This window comes from Amaranthus tricolor, chromosome 5 (genome assembly GCF_026212465.1).
Source record: "Amaranthus tricolor cultivar Red isolate AtriRed21 chromosome 5, ASM2621246v1, whole genome shotgun sequence".
Taxonomy (NCBI): domain Eukaryota; kingdom Viridiplantae; phylum Streptophyta; class Magnoliopsida; order Caryophyllales; family Amaranthaceae; genus Amaranthus; species Amaranthus tricolor.
In genome coordinates, this window is record NC_080051.1 from 23,294,863 (window position 1) to 23,314,347 (window position 19,485).

General features: G+C 32.9%; 2 protein-coding genes across 2 annotated transcripts; both read right to left on the reverse strand.

The window, feature by feature from the left end:
• Positions 1-1,920: 1,920 nt before the first annotated feature.
• Positions 1,921-13,194, reverse strand: LOC130813704 (mannosyl-oligosaccharide 1,2-alpha-mannosidase MNS1-like). Its single transcript, XM_057679549.1, has 14 exons — positions 12,365-13,194; positions 10,988-11,035; positions 9,733-9,897; positions 9,214-9,326; positions 7,439-7,504; positions 7,173-7,344; positions 6,485-6,574; positions 6,248-6,372; positions 6,067-6,132; positions 5,206-5,314; positions 5,027-5,125; positions 3,429-3,509; positions 3,166-3,336; positions 1,921-2,761 (listed from the first exon to the last, which is right to left on the reverse strand). Exons 1-14 carry the CDS (start codon positions 12,512-12,514, stop codon positions 2,540-2,542), a joined length of 1,677 nt encoding a protein of 558 aa, XP_057535532.1. The 5' UTR covers positions 12,515-13,194; the 3' UTR covers positions 1,921-2,539.
• Positions 13,195-16,598: 3,404 nt separating this feature from the next.
• LOC130813586 (uncharacterized) lies at positions 16,599-17,366 on the reverse strand. Its single transcript, XM_057679422.1, has 2 exons — positions 16,896-17,366; positions 16,599-16,823 (listed from the first exon to the last, which is right to left on the reverse strand). The coding sequence occupies exons 1-2, from the start codon at positions 17,364-17,366 to the stop codon at positions 16,599-16,601; spliced, it is 696 nt and encodes a 231-aa protein (XP_057535405.1).
• Positions 17,367-19,485: the final 2,119 nt, after the last annotated feature.

Here is a 19,485-nt window from a genome sequence, read left to right on the forward strand (position 1 = left end):
AATTTTTATATTGAGACGAATGAAAAAAAAAATTATTTAACTATATTTTAATTTATAGATTAATAATAAAATACAAATTAAGAATTATTAGTAAATATTAGTAAATAGTGACAAAAAAATAAGTGGGACAAGGTGGAAGAATAAGAGGAAGTATTTAATCTTTGCAAATACTTTTGTTTTGGTCAGTTTTTTATTTTACAATATTTTTATATTGAATAATATTTTTATTAATTTCTTTAAATTTTATTCACATATTTTCTTTTATATTTTGTCGCTAAAAAATTATTATTAATTTTATTTACATTGATACGAATTAAAGTTGATTCAATTTGATTATATTTTATTTTATTAGTTACATAAAAAGGAAAATAAGAGATTGGTAAGTTGATAAGAGCTTGATAATTGATTTGCAACATTTTAAATTTTTGTTTATGGAGGTTAATGTTGAAGTTTAGGTAGCATGATAAGAGCTTGATGATGTATGTTGGTGCACGGGTGCATTTGCAATCGTGTGTGATGAGGTTGTACACTAGTGGTATAGTAGCCTAGTAGCCAACCACCACTACAAGCCTCGCGTCATTCTTAAAAGGTTCTTGACGGAACACAAGTGCAATGTGCATGTTTGTGGTTTATTCTTCTTTCTATTGCATTCCCCTTTACATCCCTTTATTAGCTCAAATTAAAGTTTTTCATGTGAATATGATTGTTACTTGTCACTAATACTTGTATTAGATCTCAGTATTGTTTCATAAATTTTACTAGCAAAAAAAGATTTTAGCTGATTCAATCACCGAAATTTCCTATCTATGAATGATAACGCCCCTTAAGACAAAGGATGTTGATGGAAGCTTTAATATTTATACGTCATGACTTATGCAACCATAGTACAAATAGGCATTATGGTGGAAGCAATCGATCGTATCTATTAGGATGATTTCAAAATTGCCTGATTAATTTAACCTAATCTAAAACCTATTCGACCAAACGTTTAATGAGGTCTAGTCGTCAACAACCACCACCCAAAGGCTTCCCATAGTTCAAAGAAGGTTACTAGAAGGTTTATGGACTTATGGTACAAAATACTAGTGAATCCTTGAAGTAATGACATTTTTTTTAGGAAAAATTACCCTGAATAATACGAACTTTCACTGATTTCCCAACAATAATACGAACTTTCAATTAACCATGAATAATACGAACTTTAACATGTGTTTTCTGCTGACATACCTGACCGGTTTATGACCAGGAGAAACGGTCACTTCCTCATTTCTTCATCAGTTTCATGGGTTTATAGACAGCAGGTCAGCAGCCTTCATCTTCCTCATTTCCTCATTTTGCTCTTCCCATCAAAAATGGGTTTAATTTGAGCTTAGATACCATCAAAAATCCCAACAATTAAAAAGTTTTCAACTTTTTCTCCTTCTAGATTTTGTGTGACACGAAAAAGGGGGCAGAAGAAGAGAAGATTAGTATGTAAATTGATGAAATTTTCTTAAGTTTTTTCACTTTTTCTTATGTGTTTTCATGTACCCAAAAGCTTGAACTTAGTTTTTTTAATTTTTTTCAATGCAAATCTATGATCTTTTGCCAAATCCCCCCTTGATTTATTGCACTCAATACACCATCACATTTCAATTGGGTTTCATACAACAATCTACCAATCTCGGCCATTTTTTCTTCTAAGGCAGGTCAAAAAATATGCATCTGCAGAAATAAAAACAGAATTATATATATAAATTAATCAAAATCCCAAATGATTATAAAGCAGATTCATTGTAAGTTGTAAAGATTAAAAACATAAGTATCATAAAAGATACATAATTATCAGATTTATCAATATACTATAAAAACCCAGAAAAAAAAAGAAAAAAAAAACAATAATTAATGGGTATTCTGATTCAATAATTAACTAATTAATGGGTACACCAGCTGCGTGAGGGATAAGCAGCTCTTTCGTTCCCATAATTTTATAAGCAAAAAAAAATTAAAAAGAACTCAGCACATTTACCGGTTACAGATAAATTAATATGCCAGCAGAAAACACATGTCAAAGTTCGTATTTATTCATGGTTAATTGAAAGTTCGTATTATTGTTGGGAAATCAGTGAAAATTCGTATTATTCAGAATAATTTTTCTTTCTTTTTCTTTCTTTTAAGAAAATAACAAAACATAAAAATGTAGAGGTACAAAATATTATAGGTGGCTACTTTTAAGATCTGCCCAAAATTTAAGTACAAATTTGAAGTATAAAATGCTATTCCTAAGGCCGTAACAAGCCCACAAAAAGCACATATTACAACCATGAGTTTATATGTCTGTCTCATGAAGTATGACAACGGACAACAGAGCTAAATTTACAGTTCTCAACTTTACACGCCTACAAGATAGAAAGCGAAGCTAATTCAGTTAACAATATGGTGTTTCAAGGGCTCCGAGCCATCTGTTGGACCGAATCCTCAAATTAAAACATAGCTGAAAATGTTATCTCATCTTGGTACGTATATTCTCGAGTTTTAACTTTTCAAAACTGTTCAAAGGTTAATTTCGGCCTTCCTTCCTAGCACGCTGTCGAATAACAGGTCTATCGCGTTGTTCGCCACTTTCAAGCCGTGGTACAATTTTTAGTGGATGAGCCTCGGTATTGAAAACCCATTGATCTAAGGGAATGACTGATGGGGGTGAGAAAAGAAGATACAAATATTTGAGGGTTTCTGCAAGGAAGAAGCTCTGCATCATATTGTCTTTAATGCCCGTATTCACCTGGCAAAAGCACACATAATAAAAAATTACTTAACAAAGACAGTGATCGAAGAAGCCATAAGACTATTGCAGGGCTGTCTCGTATATTTTGAGGGCCATAAGCCATTTCATATTTGTCTCTCAATTACTCGGTTACTCTGGTATAAAATAATATAAATGCGTATGCACTACTTAGAGCAAGAAAATAAACAAAAATATAGAAATTAAGATATTTAGGGCTCCGGTAAAACTAGGGCCCTATTCTGTAGTTTGCTTCGCACATGCTAATAGACGGCTTTGCATGCAACTAGAGCATAATCCTTAGCATCAACATTGAAGACATGTAGTAAGCCTCTACAAAGTTAAAAAAAAAAAAAAAAAAAAAAAAAAAGGGAATCTCAAGGTTTCAAGTTTCAGAAACTTACATCCTTGAGCCCCACATAGCCTGCTTCTACACGGGAATTTTTCTCGAACGCTTGAAATATGTTCCAACCCCATTCTTGATATGTCTTGTTTCCTGTGAGGCGCCACAAGTAGAACAATGATTCCACTGTTTCTGGTCTCAAAATGTTCCATGAAGTACCCACAGACATATCCTACAAAAAATCCAATAGCGCATAAGACGAGAAGTCGAGAAGTGTTTCAACTTCCAAGCACAATGCAACAAATGAATACGATGAAGACTCACCTGCCCAGTGTGGAAGAAATAATTCTCCCCTGCTAATTTCGTAGGCGTCGATTGGTAGAAATTGTAGCATGTCCATGCCAGCTACAACAACCGAAAATACGTCAAAACAAAATGACTTTGAGTAGGGGAAGGGTGCTCATTAGATATTTTTTTCAAGCAGAAAAACATTTATTTAGTAATAATTATTATGCCAAGAGAGGATTTAGAAGTACGTCAAAGAATCTCACAAGTCACAACACAAACTTAGCTTCAAGTTCTTTTGAATTTAAACAACACAATATGGAGCTCCCCAAACTTTTGTAATGAGAGGATCAACAAGCAGGTATATGAAAATAAATGAAAAAAAATGTTTTAGTTGGCTCAATTATGGGCATGCCACCATTTTTAGGATGAACTTAGGAAATTGCAATCGGTGGGTTAAACTTTGGGCGCACTTTGTTTCTGATGGGCCTTACCATTTGATAACCAGCAATACAGGTTACAATGTTGATTTGGCAAAAAGTGGGAACCACTATTCTGACATGGCAATATGTGTGGCAGTACATGTGGAATTTCTTTTTAAAATATTTAGTTTCTTACATTTTAAATACCTTTTTATTTTTTTGTTTTAAAAACCTTTTAAAATTATTTTTTTTTTGTTAATTTTTTTTAAGTTTAGTATTTAAGACAATATTTACTTTAAATTATTTTAAAGTAATTTTTGTCCTCCCTTTGCCTCCATTCATGTTGCCCTGCAACCTTAGCTAGTCAGCCCCTACCCCGCCTAAGCACTCCACCCAATTCAGCCCCTGCTCCGCCTGAACACCTCATCCCCTTCCCCAAAACCACGCACCCTTCCTACCTTGCACACACCATGATACAAAATTAAAGCATAAGAAAATAGTGAGATTCTTAACAGTGCTGAGGCGGTGAGGGGTGTGTGGCTGCAATAGGAGTATCTTGGCGGTGGATATATGAGAGGGATGGTGGTGTTATCTGGTGTGGGATGTGTGCTGCAATGGGGCTGAGGGTGATGAAGATGATGAAGGTGTTGGCTGAGTGGTAGGTTTAAGGTGTTGTGGTGGTGAATCATGGATGAGGGTGGCAGTGGGTGAATAAGGGTAGCAGTGGTGAAGGGTTGGGGAGGGTGGTCATGGTGGTTGCTCTTTTTTAATTGTAATTTTCTGTAATCTTGATTAATTTTATTTTTTAATGAAAAAAGTACAAAAAAGAAAATTAAACGAAAAGTTAAAGAACATGAACTGAAACAACACCACATTACCCTTTTACCTGCTAACCTATTTTGCATTAGCTACAGCCTACAAGTGGTCAATCTCATATGTTAGAGCACAAACAAAACCCACAACAATTTCATCAACGCCATCTATCAAAGAGACAACTGACAAATGAAGATTTTAATCATCAATATCTGATGACTTCATAATTAACATATCGAATGAGGGGTTGATTTCACAATAATATACATAGAGAATTGTGTAGCAAGGTCAGATTACTGTATACCGTGCTGAATGAAACTCAAAAAAGTTATTATAACTTTGCAAGGAGTTCAGGATTAAGCAGTTAACAATGCATTACCCTCAAATAAGTTACTCAAATACCTCTTGAGCTAGTGACATAAATTTCTCCGAAGCTCCTGGACCGTAACCAGATGATCCTAAAGCCAACATTCCAGGAGCAAAACATGCCAACTCATCCATCTGGACAAACATTTGACATAAGAAATAAGCAACTAAGAAACTTGAATAATGTAGTTTTGTAATTGAAAGCCAAGGACAACCTTATGATTTAAAGAATTCCCATTTCTCTCACAAATATAAGTAAAGGATGACGGTGTTGTCTTCTGAACAAGAGTCAAAAGGCCTTCCATTGATTTCTCCCACATTTCTCTGTTTCCAAGTTCACAAGATGTAAGTACAGAAAAGGATGGAAATTGACAAAACTGAGAACATTTTGTTGGGAATGCATAATCTATACCAAAAAAAAACTCTAGGTTCCACACAAGTCAATATGGTTTATAGCGGCCAGGACTCTAAAAATAGAAAAGAAAAAACGACAAATCCAATTTAATGCAAAATTATGAATAATGATTAGAGCGATCTAACTCGAAAAAATCAATCTACTCCTCAACAACACCCACCCCACTCCCTATTAGGCCATTTTGGACAAATTCCCAATCCATAAAGAAAACTAGGTAAACAGTAACACTAATCAGCAGCATATTCAAAAGACATAGAATTAAAGGCAACTAAAAGTGGTTTTGTAAATACTTGTTCACTTGAATAAGATACAATTGAGGCATCGCAACCCATTCATCATAAAGAAAGAATTTGAGAGAACTCAAGTGCAGTAAAACTGCCTATTGTCAAAAATTACCTTTATGAACCAAAGTGGTCATCAACCCATAGTATCAACGCAACGAAAACTTTTATATTGCATATTGATACAGGCTCAGTATGAAATGTATTCAACAAAAATTTGGTATCTATAGTCCACTATTTATGTCATTCTAAGCATGAAATATTATACTACCTCCGATTTTTAGTCACTGTTTCTCCCAAAAAGATCTTGCATGAAAAGGAGAGAAAATTGTGTTTCAAAAAACAGAGGAAGTATACAAGTAGAATCGAGCAAAACACACCTGTACAGCTTCACAGCAGCAGTTTTGTTCCCTTGTATCCATACTTTGAGTAGATATTCATAAAAGCTGCAACCAAATCCTAAGGTTATCCACAAAAACATCCATGAAAGAGGCAGAGAACAGAAAGTTTATGATGTTATAAATGATAATTTCAGCTTACAGAAGTATAAACAATCTTCACCTGTCACCCATGGCACCAAAAGTAATTGTTGAACGAGATCCTGATCCAGTATTAGGATCAATATAAATAGGCAGAAGACCATCATTTGGGAAGGTTTTATTGAACACTGATATTACATTTTCTACCTACATTTGATATCATCAATTAGAGTGAGAGACCCTTTAGTATAATGGGGAAACTGTGCCAAGACAGTGTCAATCCCTTCATTACAGAGCTAAGTCACAATCAACAATTTACCTTCTGCTGGTACTTGGGATTCCCTGTCCTCTGAGAGAGTGCAATAAATTCGAGTTGCTCGGTTCCTGAATCTGCTAATATGCTGTCACCCTGTGCAAAGAAAATTTCACAAATGAGAAAAAGATAAACATATAATTAGCTTGATGAAACCATCACTTTCCCATGTCAAAAGTACATGGGTTGGAACTTGATAGCATATCTAGGCTTTCGTCATGTATCGCCTCACTAACGAATAACATATGTGAATTGGAAAAACACATGTTGTTCTTACTCTTCTCAAGAAATTCACAAAATGTCAAAAAACATATTTAAAAAAGCCTCCTCAACTGTCATATATCTTGATTCTAGCCCTTCCCAGACCCCAAAAGCATTAAGCTAATCACCCAGTGGCATCACATATTTTACACAACGTATTTAAAAAGCCTCCTTAACTGTCATACATTTTGAAGGCTGCTGCCTGCTATTGCTTGGACCACGTGTAAAGAGGCTAATGCGTATGCTATTCTTAAAAGATGCTAGGCTATGAAAAGGTATCTACAAAAAGTCCACAATCATTTATTGCCAAATAAATAACTACAGCTAAAACACAGCAGAGTGGCATACACATGGCATAGGATAAAAAAGTTAGAAGTATTTACATAACATCGTCACTGATGTTTCAACTAAATGGAATAAGAACATGACTTACCCCAGCCCATCCATTATTATGTGGTCTTCCATGAGCCAGGTTAATAACATTATATGGTATACCAGTGGAAGAATCCCATGCAGGCAGCAATCTATCAGCAATGTCTTGAGCTTTTTCGAGGAAAATTTTGTCGTTGGAGAGATCATATGCACTTAGAAGTCCTCCAACCACTCTGTTAAAGCGTGAGATGCATTCAAAGAATCGAAATCAAAATTAAGTTCAAAGATATTTAGTAGACGACTTGACATTAAACCTTATACAGAAACCTTATTGTTGTTTCAAAGACACTGGCATCATAATCTTTGTTGAAATCCAATGACGTGGCGACCCACCTAACAAAAGAAGATGCCAATTATCACTGAGAAATTGTACAGCACAAATAAATACAGCAAGAAGAAAACTGTATCAAAAGGTTGTAGAAAAGAACGGGGCAGCAGCATGAAAGCAATAGGGGAGAAGTAGGAAGTGAAAACAATGGTAAAGCATGAGCGGATAGTGTTTCACAAAAATCAGTAAAAATATACTTGAAGACACTATGTAGCTAATTTTAATTTTAACATAACAGAACATCTTCCTAAATTCTAACTTGCAAAGAAAATGGATTCTTGCACATAAAATTACAAAAAAAATTAATTCTATGTATGAATTCCGTTATAAAATGGAAATAAATAAATTCAAATCCCTCAAAGCAGCTTTAAGAATGCATTCTCCTGCAGGAAAAACAGGAACAGATAAATTTCCATAAGTGTTACAAAGGTCTAATAAGTTTATATAAGTTCAAATAAGTGCTACCCAAGCTCATCTATGATCTATACACTGCAATAAGTACGATAAAATTCTAAAAAGTACAGATAACATGAAGCAAACACATCATAAGCATAGGCAAATAGGACATTCGCCAGTTAAAAGTTGAACATTTTGGAACCCATATCTGCACCAAATCCTCCAAAACTCCTCCTAGCATAATATACGACACCAAACTTATCAATACTATGGAAAGCAAAAGGGACATCCGCCAGCTAAAAGTTGAATATTTTGGGATCCATATCTTCAACAAACCTCCAAGTGCTTTCCTAAACATAATATACAACACTAAACTTATCAACACTGGGATATTTTGGAACATGATTCTGCATCAATACCTCAAAATCTCCCTCCTAAGCATAATTTAAGAAACCAGACTTATCGATATTACATTTCATTGCCCCAATGCCATTAAGTGGCTTCCACCTAGGGTGGAGTTTGAGGTCGAATGTACACAACCTTATCCTTGTTGTACACTTGTTAGTGATAATAAAGGGGTTGTTTTCAATTGACCTTTAGTTGTAAACATCATCTACAACTTCACATAAATAAGAAGTGTACATGATCTAAAGAGTCATTTTATTATATTCCATTATAATTTAAAACCAAATAACTATAAATCTTAAATTCTCCAAGTATATTGATCGAATTTTATATCATCACAATAATATGAAGGTTCTATTAGATATGATTCTGATTTCATTAGTTTCACAATATTAATTAATAATCAAAGTTCAATCGGAGAAACATGGGTGCTTTCTATAAAGAAACATAGAATATGGTGTATTACATGCCAAGAATCTATGAGCATCATTTTATGGGAGGAAGAGAAACATTCTAGTTCAAGAGGTTTCTCGCAATTCATGACTATATCAGTGGGTACCACAGAAAATAAACAAATGTGTGAAACATCTGTATAGAGTTAATCCTGGACAGAAGACAATTAAAAAGATACATGATATTCCTGATCTAATGTATATAAAGAAAAAGAAATAATCAACAGTCTCCCTTTATTACAAAGTCATCTTTCACTCACAAGCTTGCAACACCCTAATCTAATTGAAAAACATATGATAGCATGACAAAGATTCATAACAGAGTATAAAATGCCAATAAATTAGGTCCAAGAAGAACCAACACATTTCAAAATTTTAGATAGCAGTATAAACACTTCGCCTGTATACCTTCCGCAAAAGAAAAATTGTAAGAGACATTATAAAAGGACACCGGAACTTACTCTCTAGCTCTCTCAAATTGTTCATTCAGGCCCATTATATACAATGTATCCAATGAGTCTATAAGTGTAGCTCCAAGACCTCCAAAGCTATTGACACCACTCTTTGTCTGGGGCTGTATGAAGAAATGATCTTTTCTTAGTACAAGTACAAAACAGAATATGTACAACAACATGTCAATACTCCAATGCAAAGTGACTCCCGTATTGGGGGGGTTAGAAGAACACAACTTTACCCTTATAATAAATAAAAAAACAAAAAAGGTGTAGTTCACAAATTCAATGGTCAACAGATTCATACGAGAAAAAGGCTTCATTAACTATATCTTCAAACCAAGTAAGTAAGAGTTCTATCATGCAATTGAGAACGTCAAAACTGAACAAATGTTCTCTTATAGTTTTCCAATTTCCAAAAAAGCATCATGTTTCTAATCAACAAAACAAAATATATCAGAAATTAATTTAAAACCATTAAGAAAAAAAATAAAAGAGTAATATATTCTTTGTATTGTCAAGAAATACCTGGAGCTCATCTTGTCCCCAAGCATATTTCTCATATGAGCTCCAAGCATGAAGCATAGCCTCTTTCACTTTCTGTCGCCGCTCAGCATCAAGTGGGTCATCTGAAACGACCTTTTTTGCTGAGTAATCATTCTTTATTTTCATAGCACTTGAGGACCCTTCAAGCTAAATAGAAACAAACAAATAAATAAACAATAAAACATAAATTAAAAATTGCAAAAAGAAAAATATTACAGCAGACAAGGCATGATTATGTCTATGCAAGCTACTAAGGTCAAACAAAAAGCATTAATAACCACCTTGAGAATGAGAACTTAATGCCAAACTGTTCTTTAGAGGACAAGGAAGTAAACTTCCATTCATGCTCTAGAAAACAAGCAGAAAACCCAATACCATTCCTTCTACCAGCTAGTTTAGCTCTATTCTATCTTCTCCCAGCTTTGCAAACTCAATCTCAAATCTCCACTATAATGTCCGGTACCCAATTGACTCTTGAGAATTTTTCCAAAGATAACATTTGATGATAGATTCATGGTTCTTATGTATTTGTTTCATGATGTTTGTAATTAAGAGTCAACAAAAAACGACCTCGTGATTATTACTAGTGTAAGGATACACATCGAATTTCCGATCCTCAAACCCCAATACCCCATTCACTAAATAATGTAATCACCTCAGTAAAAAAATCTGAAACCACCTATAAAAGTTGTGGGCAATTGCAAAATTACTATGTATTTACATGCACATGCAAACAAGGAAATTTGTGTGTACTATGTACAAATAACTGTGCATATAAAGATATTTGCATGTACGTATAAATTTTGTAACATGTGCAAACTAATAACAAGGACGACGTTGATCGGAAATTTAGATGAGTAGAAATCAAGAAAATATGGGTCACTCTCTCTCTCTCTTGATCTCAATGGCCAATTGTCGATGGCTCTCTTTCTCTCTCTATAGTCTAAAGTCATGGGCTTTATTTCTCTTTATTCAATAAGAAAAAACAAGGATAATCTGACATTTTTGTAACATTCTTTTTGTGTTTTAGGATTGGTTAACTCAACTAAGGGTTGTTCAAAACAAGTCCACAAGGGCAAGCTTGACAATTAGTGTTTTTCTTTGAGAACGAATTTTTCCCGCTTTTACAAAAGGAATCAACTAAAAAGAATTACAACCATTTCAAGCATAAGGTTACAACAAACTCACAAGCAAGTACATAAGATGATGAAACTAGGGAGAATAGCAACTAGCTCACCTCTTCCTGCAACCGCCTGACATCTGATTTTAACTTTTCAATCTGCTCCTGCAATCAGCAAGATTTTTTTATAATTAGTGTTTGCACCAAAGCAAATTGTAATGATATTCAGCAACAATCTATTGCAAAGTTAAATCCAGAGGAAAAAATACTAAAATGAATGACCGAAATTAGATCTGGACAAGTTTGACATGAAGAAATGTGATATTCATCAACAATCTCACTACTAAATGCCTGCCACTAAAAAATATCTAATAGTGAGATAGCTATGGCATAACTGCAATGTTATAAGAATCACCGCTAACATGGACCATGTCAGACTCAAAAACCACATAGCTTCATTGTTCATCTAGAAGCTGCAAACATCAGCAAATGTATGCGTCATCCAAACCAGTAGCCATAGAAAAAAATTGCAGGACGCCATCACGATTGCGGTAGTGGTTGCAATGTCCAGATAAAGGCACCTTTTTGTGTTACATCGCTTTTTAAGAAAATAAATTTAAATGAAAGCTTATAAATTATAATAAACTTTTTAGAACCTAACGCATATTAAAAAAAGAGGTTTATAATGGCTAGTAATTTAGAATAACAGCTCAGATCGGTGGTTAAAGAACGAGTAGTCGTGTTGCTTCTAAAAGTTTTCAGTTTGATGTGCTGGAACGAGTGCACCTTTGTGCTTGTTCGAGCACATTATCTCTGCTTTAGTTGATGGGATTCAAATTCACTGATTCTTCCCCCACTATATATATATATATATATATATATATATATATATATATATATATATATATATATATATATTCTTTTGTCTTGTTTCTACCCAAATTATAGGGCATTTATGAGTGTTTCGAGAGCCACATCAAACCAGAGTTTAGTGAAAGGACTGAGAGGATTGATTCACTTGGAAATCTTGGTGAGTGCACTCTTGATTAGTGTTGATTAATCATTGTAATCAAGCACACTAAAGGAACATCAATTGCTTGGGTAGGCTTTGTACTCTAAGAACACATTGTTCTCGGGATTTTTCCCACCTCCCAAAATTCTTGTCTTTCTTGTTTCATTTCTAGCAATTTCTTTATTTCTTTGTTCTTCTTAACCTATAATTTGGTATTCGCTTTAACAGAATACCAAATAAATTCACCATTTTGTAAACTTATACTAATGATACAACATTGTCCTAGAAATCCAAACTTCAAACCCCCCATCTCCAACAAGATTCTACCTTTGAAATGACTCATACCTCAACAAACCCTATACTAACCTCTCGATTAAAAAAATGCAAAAAGAATACCCCTAAAGTGAAACAATAAACAGATCTACCCATCACAAAAAACCATAATTAACACCAAATCAAAGAAAAGATATAAAATTAAGTACCTCATGCTCTCTAAGAAGAGTTTGACGATCCCAAACAAACAAAGATCCAATAACAAATGCCATAAACAGCAAAGCTAGCTTTTTGGGTCGCTTCAGATAATATGATGGATTAGCATATCTCCACCAAGATGATGATCTACTTCTTGCCATTTTATCAAATTCAATTTCTCGTGTGTATGGCGAAAAAAAATCTAAACCCTGAAGAAAATATTTTTATTTTTAAGGGGAAAATATGAGGAAATGGGAAATCAAAATAATCCGAAAAACCATGAGAAATCTTAATTCTTAGAAAATTGATCAATCGAATCACAATATCTAATTTAAAATCTCAACATCCCTGGATTTCAGTAGAAATTAAAATAAATAGGGTTAACACCTATTTCTCCCTAATTTCTTCGAATCTTGGATTTGGAATTTTTGGGAGAAGATTAGGGGAAAAGATGAAAATGGTAATGACAATTGACGATTAATAGTCTAATTGTAGGATGGAGTACTACTTAGTACTTCCATAATTACTTCACTTGATCGGTATTCTAAGTTTCTAACCCAGACGAGTTTTGTTGGAAATCTAATTTAATGTCCGGTTTGTCCGTATCGTGAGCTGCAAGTCTGCTCCCTAGGTCTACGAGAAATTATTACAAACTTGACGGTTGTGTTAAAACTTAGACACATAAGAGAGGAAATAAAATGATTAAAAGTTAGAAGATAGAAAAGTTTTTACTGATTGGTGTAATTTTTATAATGGTGAACACAAGTTTTACCTACAATTACATTGAATATATTTACATTAGGATAAATTCATTAATTACTTTTCACATTATATTTCAACACTCCCCTTGAATACATTCTAATTATAAAAAAAGAATAAACTATTATTACAATATATTTATTTAATACTGTCTCATTAAAAATATTGTCAGAAAAACTCAATAGAACAAAAACCTGAACGAAGGGAAAAAAGTGCAGGGAGTATGATTCTCCCCTGTGTTCAACAAATATCTTGTAGATGACACATTCCAATTTTATGTGCAAGTTGTTCTAACCTCTTTAATGGAAGGCACGTTGTGAACAAATCTGCAAGATTTTCGCTTGATTGAACTTGTTTGACTTTTACTAATTTATACTTCATGAGGTCATGTGCGAAAAAAAGTTTTGGTGCTATGTGTTTTGTTCTATTCCCTTTTATGAAGCCTTCACTCACTTGTTCAATACAATCAGTATTGTCTTCATAAATTATAGTTAGAGAATTTATTATCGTGTTTATCCCAAGTTCTTCTTGAATATGGCCAATTACTGACCTTAACCAAATGCATTCTCTACTTGTTTCACAAAGGGTAATTAATTCTACATGAATTGATGATGTAGCGGTCAATGTCTATTTTGTGGATCTCCAAGATATTGCGGTACCTCCATACGTGAATACATATCCATTTTGTGATTTAGCCTTATGAGGATCTGATAAGTATCCAGCATCTGCATATCCAACAAGAGTAGCATCTTGCTTTGATCGATAAAATAATCCGAGTGATCGATAAAATAATCCGAGATCTTTAGTTCTTCGAAGGTAGCGCAACAAATGTTTTATCCCACTCTAATGTCTCTTTGTTGGTGAATTGCTATACCTAGATAATAAATTAACAGCGAAAGCAATATCAGGTCTTATATTATTAGTTAGATACATCAGGGCTCCAATTGCGCTTAAGTATGGCACTTCAGGGCAAAGAATCTCCTCGTCTTCTTCACAAGGTTGAAATGGATCATCTTTTGGTTTTAATGATCGCACTATCATTGGAGAGCTCAACGGATGAGCTTTGTCCATATGAAATCTTTTTAGAACCTTTCCTGTATAGTTGGATTGGTGCACAAAAATCGCACCCCTTAAGTGCTTTATTTGTAATCCAAGGCAAAAATTTATTTTCCCAAGATCTTTAATTTTAAATTCTTTATCGGGTATTTTGCAGTTTGTTCAAGCTCTTTGGGAGTTCCAATGATGTTTAAATCATCAATAAATGAATATACAAGGATTGATTTGATCATTTTTAAATCCTTCTTTTAGGAGATATTCACTAAAACGGTTGTACCACATTATTCCAGATTGTTTTAGCCCATAAAGTGAAATTTTCAGCTTTATGGAAAATATTTCTTGTGATTTGTGGCTTTCTGGTGATTTGTGATTTGTGATTTGTGGATTGACTTTCATATAAATATTTGTATCAAGTGATCCATATAAATATGTGGTCACAACATTCATAAGTCGCATTTGCAACCTGTTTGAGACAGTTAGACTTATCAAAAATCTTAGTGTAGTTGCATCTACTACTGGAGAATATATTTCCTCATAATTAATCTCAGGTCTTTGGGAAAAACCTTGTGTTACAAGTCGTGCCATATATGGAACCACTTCATTTTTCTCATTTTTTTTTTTACAAATACCCATTTATAACCGACTGGTTTTATACCATTTGGTGTTTGAGTAATTTGTCCAAAAGCTTCTCGTTTCTCAAGTGACTTTAATTCTGCTTGAAATGTATCTTTTCATTTTGGCCAATCATTCCTACGCCGACATTCTTGTATCGTTCTTGGTTCTATATCATTTTCATCAAGTGTTATTTCAGTGGCAATTGAATGAGCAAATGCGTCATTAACAATAACATTCTTTCGATTTAGTTGCCTTTTATTGGAAATGTAATTAATCAAAATTTCACTGTTATCTTTTATATCATTATTTTCTTCTTCTCTGAGATTTCCATCATCATCTCCAAAACTTGTTTCTTTACAATTAATTGAAGAAGTAATATTGATAACATTTTTCATTGCCTTTTAGATTTTCTTTATTTCAAATTCTTTGAACCAAGTGGCTTTCCACGCTTCCGGCGTACAATATTCATTTTCAGTGGCTTTGTAATCAATGGGAATTTTAATTCATGCTGGAACATTTGCCGCAGGAATATACGATTTTGTCACTTGCTTTATTTCTACAAATGCATCAGGTACTCTGTTTGCAATATATTGATTACGGAAAAATTTTCTAACTTCTTGTTCAGAAGTATTTGTTTTTGGATCATATATTTTCAAATGCATTGCTGAGATATATTTCCTTCTTATTTTGGTCCACTTTCTCTCCCCCTAAGGATGGGAATTATTGTCTCATTAAAATGACAATCTGCAAATCTAGCATTAAATAAATCACTGGTCATTGGTTCTAAATATTTGATAATTGATGGGCATACAAATCCAACATAAATTATCATCCTTCTTTGTGGATCCATTTTTGTACGTTGGGGTGGTGCAATAGCAACATATACTGCACATCCAAATATTTTCAAGTGTGATATATTTGATTCTTAACCATGCACTAATTATTGTGGTGAAATATTTATGATAAGCACTTGGTCTCAATCTTATGAATGATGATGCATGTATTATTGAATGGCCCCACGCAGATGATGGTAATTTCAACCTCATTAATAATGGTCTTGCTATTAATGGGAGTTTTTTAATCAATGATTCAGCCAGACCATTTTGAGTATGAACATGAGCTACCAGATATTCTACGTCGGTTCCAATTGATGTACAATAATCATTAAAAGTTTGAGATGTAAATCCTCATGCATTGTCAAGCCTTATTCGCTTAATTGTATAATCTGGAAATTGATTTCTCAATCGAATGATTTGAGCAAGTAATTTTCTAAATCCCACATTTCTAGTTTGTAGGAGACTTACATGTGACCATCGTGTTGAGGCATCAATCAACACCATAAAATATCTAAATGGTCCAGAAGCAGGATTAGTTGGCCCACATGTATCTCCATGAATTCTTTCTAGAAAATTAGGAGTTTCAGTAGCAATTTTATTTAAAGATGGTCTAATTATCAATTTGCCTTGTGAGCATGAAAAACACGATAATTCAATTGGTTGGGGAATTCTCGTTTTCTTCATTGGATGCCCAATTAAATTTTCAATAACTTTTCGCATCATTCCCACACCAGGATGACCCAATCGGTCATGCCATAAATTCATCATTTCTTTATTATCTAACTTCTGGTTAGACACCATGTTTATCTCAACCGGTTTTATATCAATACGATATAATCTTGATGAGAATGCTGGTAATTTTTCATGAATGCTTTTCTTGTTGCATTTTTCAGATGTGATGCATAAGTATTCATTATGATTTTCGGTCATTGTTTTTAAATGATAACCATTTTGGCGTACATCTTTGAAACTTATGAGATTACGTTGGAACTTTCGTTGGAATATTGGAAAAGTGGCCTGTACCGGATCCTTGGAACTTTCTACTATGCCCATTAAAATTTACACGACCTAGTCCTTGTCCTCTCCCTGTTCCTCGGAAATTTTCGCGTCCTTTACCACTGTTATTATAATTTCCACTGCCTTTATTTTCAACAACATGTGCTTCAGGCACATGTGTTACAGTAGAGTGTGTCTCGCGGATAGCCTAAGATCCAAGAGGTCTCGTATTATGATTTTTCCAGATAAGATCATTATATTGTTCAGCCAGTGGGAGTACTACACTCAAATATGAATATCTTTTGAAATTTCTATCCCTATATTGTTGTTGCAGAATAATATTTGATGGATGAAAAGTAGATAATGTGAGTTCAATCATTTCCGCATCAGTCACCGGATACTCACAGTATTTCAATATTGATGCAATTCGGTATAATGTTGAATTGTACTCACTGAGAGTTTTAAAATCATAAAATCTTAAATTCTTCCACCATTGGCTAGCTTGTGATAGAAGCACCCCTATGTGGTGATCAAATCTTTCAACAAGGGAGCCCCACAAAGTTTTGGGATCTTTTATGAATAAATTTTCAGATTTAAGGCTATCATGTATATGATGCCTCAAGAGGACTAAGGCTTTGGCATTTTCTTGATTTGTAGCTACCTTTATTTTGATAGCTTGAGTTCCATCTGTTCGATCCTTTTCGTTAACTCTCAATACGGTATGTTCAAGTCCTTGAACTTCTAAGTTCATGATGTCATCTTCTTTCCATTTTAAGAATTTTTGTCTAGTTAAGTCTAATATATTGAATAATCTTTTGGTAAAAATTATGATGTTTTATTTTCATGATATTCTCCCCTTGGTTTATTATTATGAATTTGTTGTAGATATTGAAGTTAGGAGTAAATCAAGAACAAGAAAAAAAAAATAACAAAAAAAATTTTTTTTTTTTTTAAAATAATAATAATTATTATTATAATAATAAGCATGAAAAAAATAGATAAAATTAAGGATTAATAAATACTAAAGAGGGTAAATAAGTAGCATATACACAATATAATAGTATAATTATCATACAAAATGCACTAATAAACAAAAAAATATATCAAAGAAAAATATGTGCATTTTGTTTCTTCCTCATCAAAATAAATTACTTCTTCATAATTAAGAATACATATAATTTGAGTTTGGCAAAAGTTTTCATCAAATCTAAAAGTATGGAGAGAGAAAAAAGATGAATTGTTTTTGTTATAGAAGTACATTGTGGGTGGGAGGAGGAAAGAGAAAAGGGTTTTTAATGTAAAGAGTAAAGTTGAAAGGATAATGGGGTATGTGGTAAAAAATTAGGGTAATCCGTTTTTATAGAGGGTTATCCCAAATTGTACAATATATTGTATTATTTATGTATACTTAAAAAAAATACGTAAAGTAAAAGGTAAATAAAAAAATGCACATAGATATAAATGCAAAAACAACAAATAAAAATGCACATACAAATATACGAGAATGAAAAAAAATAATGTTAACCGTCCATATAGGAGGTAAAAGAAAAACAATTAGTCAACCATATAGGCGGTTTAAAGAATAATAACAAAAGAAATAAATAATATTAACCGTCCATATAGGCAGTAAAAAAAATAGTTAACCAGCCACATAGGCGTTATAAAATAAAATAATAACAAAAGCAATAAAGTGTATTTGTCATCCATAAAGGTGACGCATTGTCCAATAAATTATTTTATGGGTTATTTGTCTTGCAACGTTTAGTACTTGTTTCTCCCTCATCATTTTTAGTTCTTTTATTACTTGATGTGGGTTTATTTTCAGTTAATGTTAGAGCATTATTAGCTGGTTGTATTGATGAATTATTTGTTGGTCGTACTGGTGGAACATTAGTCGGTGGGACTAGTGGATTATTACTTATTAGTTTGTCGTATATGTGAATTACAAGTTGGTGGTACTAGTGGACCATTAGTATTATTAGGATCATTATGTCAAAGCTGATTTAAATAAGTCCTTGCTGGGTTTGTAGTGAGGGGTCTGAAATTAGCTTAATTATAAAATATAAAAATGCGTTAGAAACACCTTGGATGACGATGTTGATAACATTTGATTGTTGGTCCATTTGTGGGTACCGATGAAAAAAAATATTTAATTAGGTTTAAAAAAATATTATCTTCTTGATTATTAAGGGTAGAGCTGGTGCTGATAACGTGTTAAAACTTAGAGAAATAAGGAGGAAGTAGAATGAGTAAAAGTTAAAAGATAGAAAGGTTTTTACTCATTGGTGTGATTTCTACATTGGTGAAGTTCTATATTTATAGGCAAGTTCTATCTACAATTACATTGAATGTATTCACATTAGAGTAAATCCATTAATTACCTTTCACATTATATTTCAACAGGTTGTATATTTTTTTTATCTTAGTTATTTTGTTCGATTTGTTTTTGGCATTGTGAATAATAAGACAGATAAAATAAAATGAGTTTAAATGATGGAGTATTTAGAAATTATGGAGAAATTATTTAGTGGATAAAATTAGTGTGATCATATTTAAAAATAAAAATAGCATAATATTTACTTAGACAAAATAAAAATAAAAATTGAAAAAATTAAGTGGGACAAAGAAGTACTGTATACATATTAAGTAATTATGAGATCATTTAATTATGTGTATAATACTAATGAAGAATTGAAATATATGAATAAACATAAAGAAAATTTTTAAATAGAAAAAGGAACTGAAAAGAAAAGTATGATAATATCTTAAAAACAATATTTAGACTTTGTGTTCATCAAATGGAATCTGCCAGGTAGAGTATACTTCGTTAGACGTGTGCTGTAAAGAGTATAAATGTAAACTCCTACTGG

Excerpts from the sequence above, each read along its gene's own strand:
- LOC130813704 (XM_057679549.1), bottom strand. The coding sequence starts at position 12,514 with ATGGCAAGAAGTAGATCATCATCTTGGTGGAGATATGCTAATCCATCA. Across the intron at positions 6,133-6,247 it reads TTTGGTGCCATGGGTGACAG|CTTTTATGAATATCTACTCA; the intron begins GTGAAGATTGTT and ends ATTTGGTTGCAG. Across the intron at positions 2,762-3,165 it reads GCTATGTGGGGCTCAAGGAT|GTGAATACGGGCATTAAAGA; the intron begins GTAAGTTTCTGA and ends TGCTTTTGCCAG.
- LOC130813586 (XM_057679422.1), bottom strand. The coding sequence starts at position 17,366 with ATGAACTTAGAAGTTCAAGGACTTGAACATACCGTATTGAGAGTTAAC. Across the intron at positions 16,824-16,895 it reads GATATTCATATTTGAGTGTA|GCTATCCGCGAGACACACTC; the intron begins GTACTCCCACTG and ends CTTGGATCTTAG.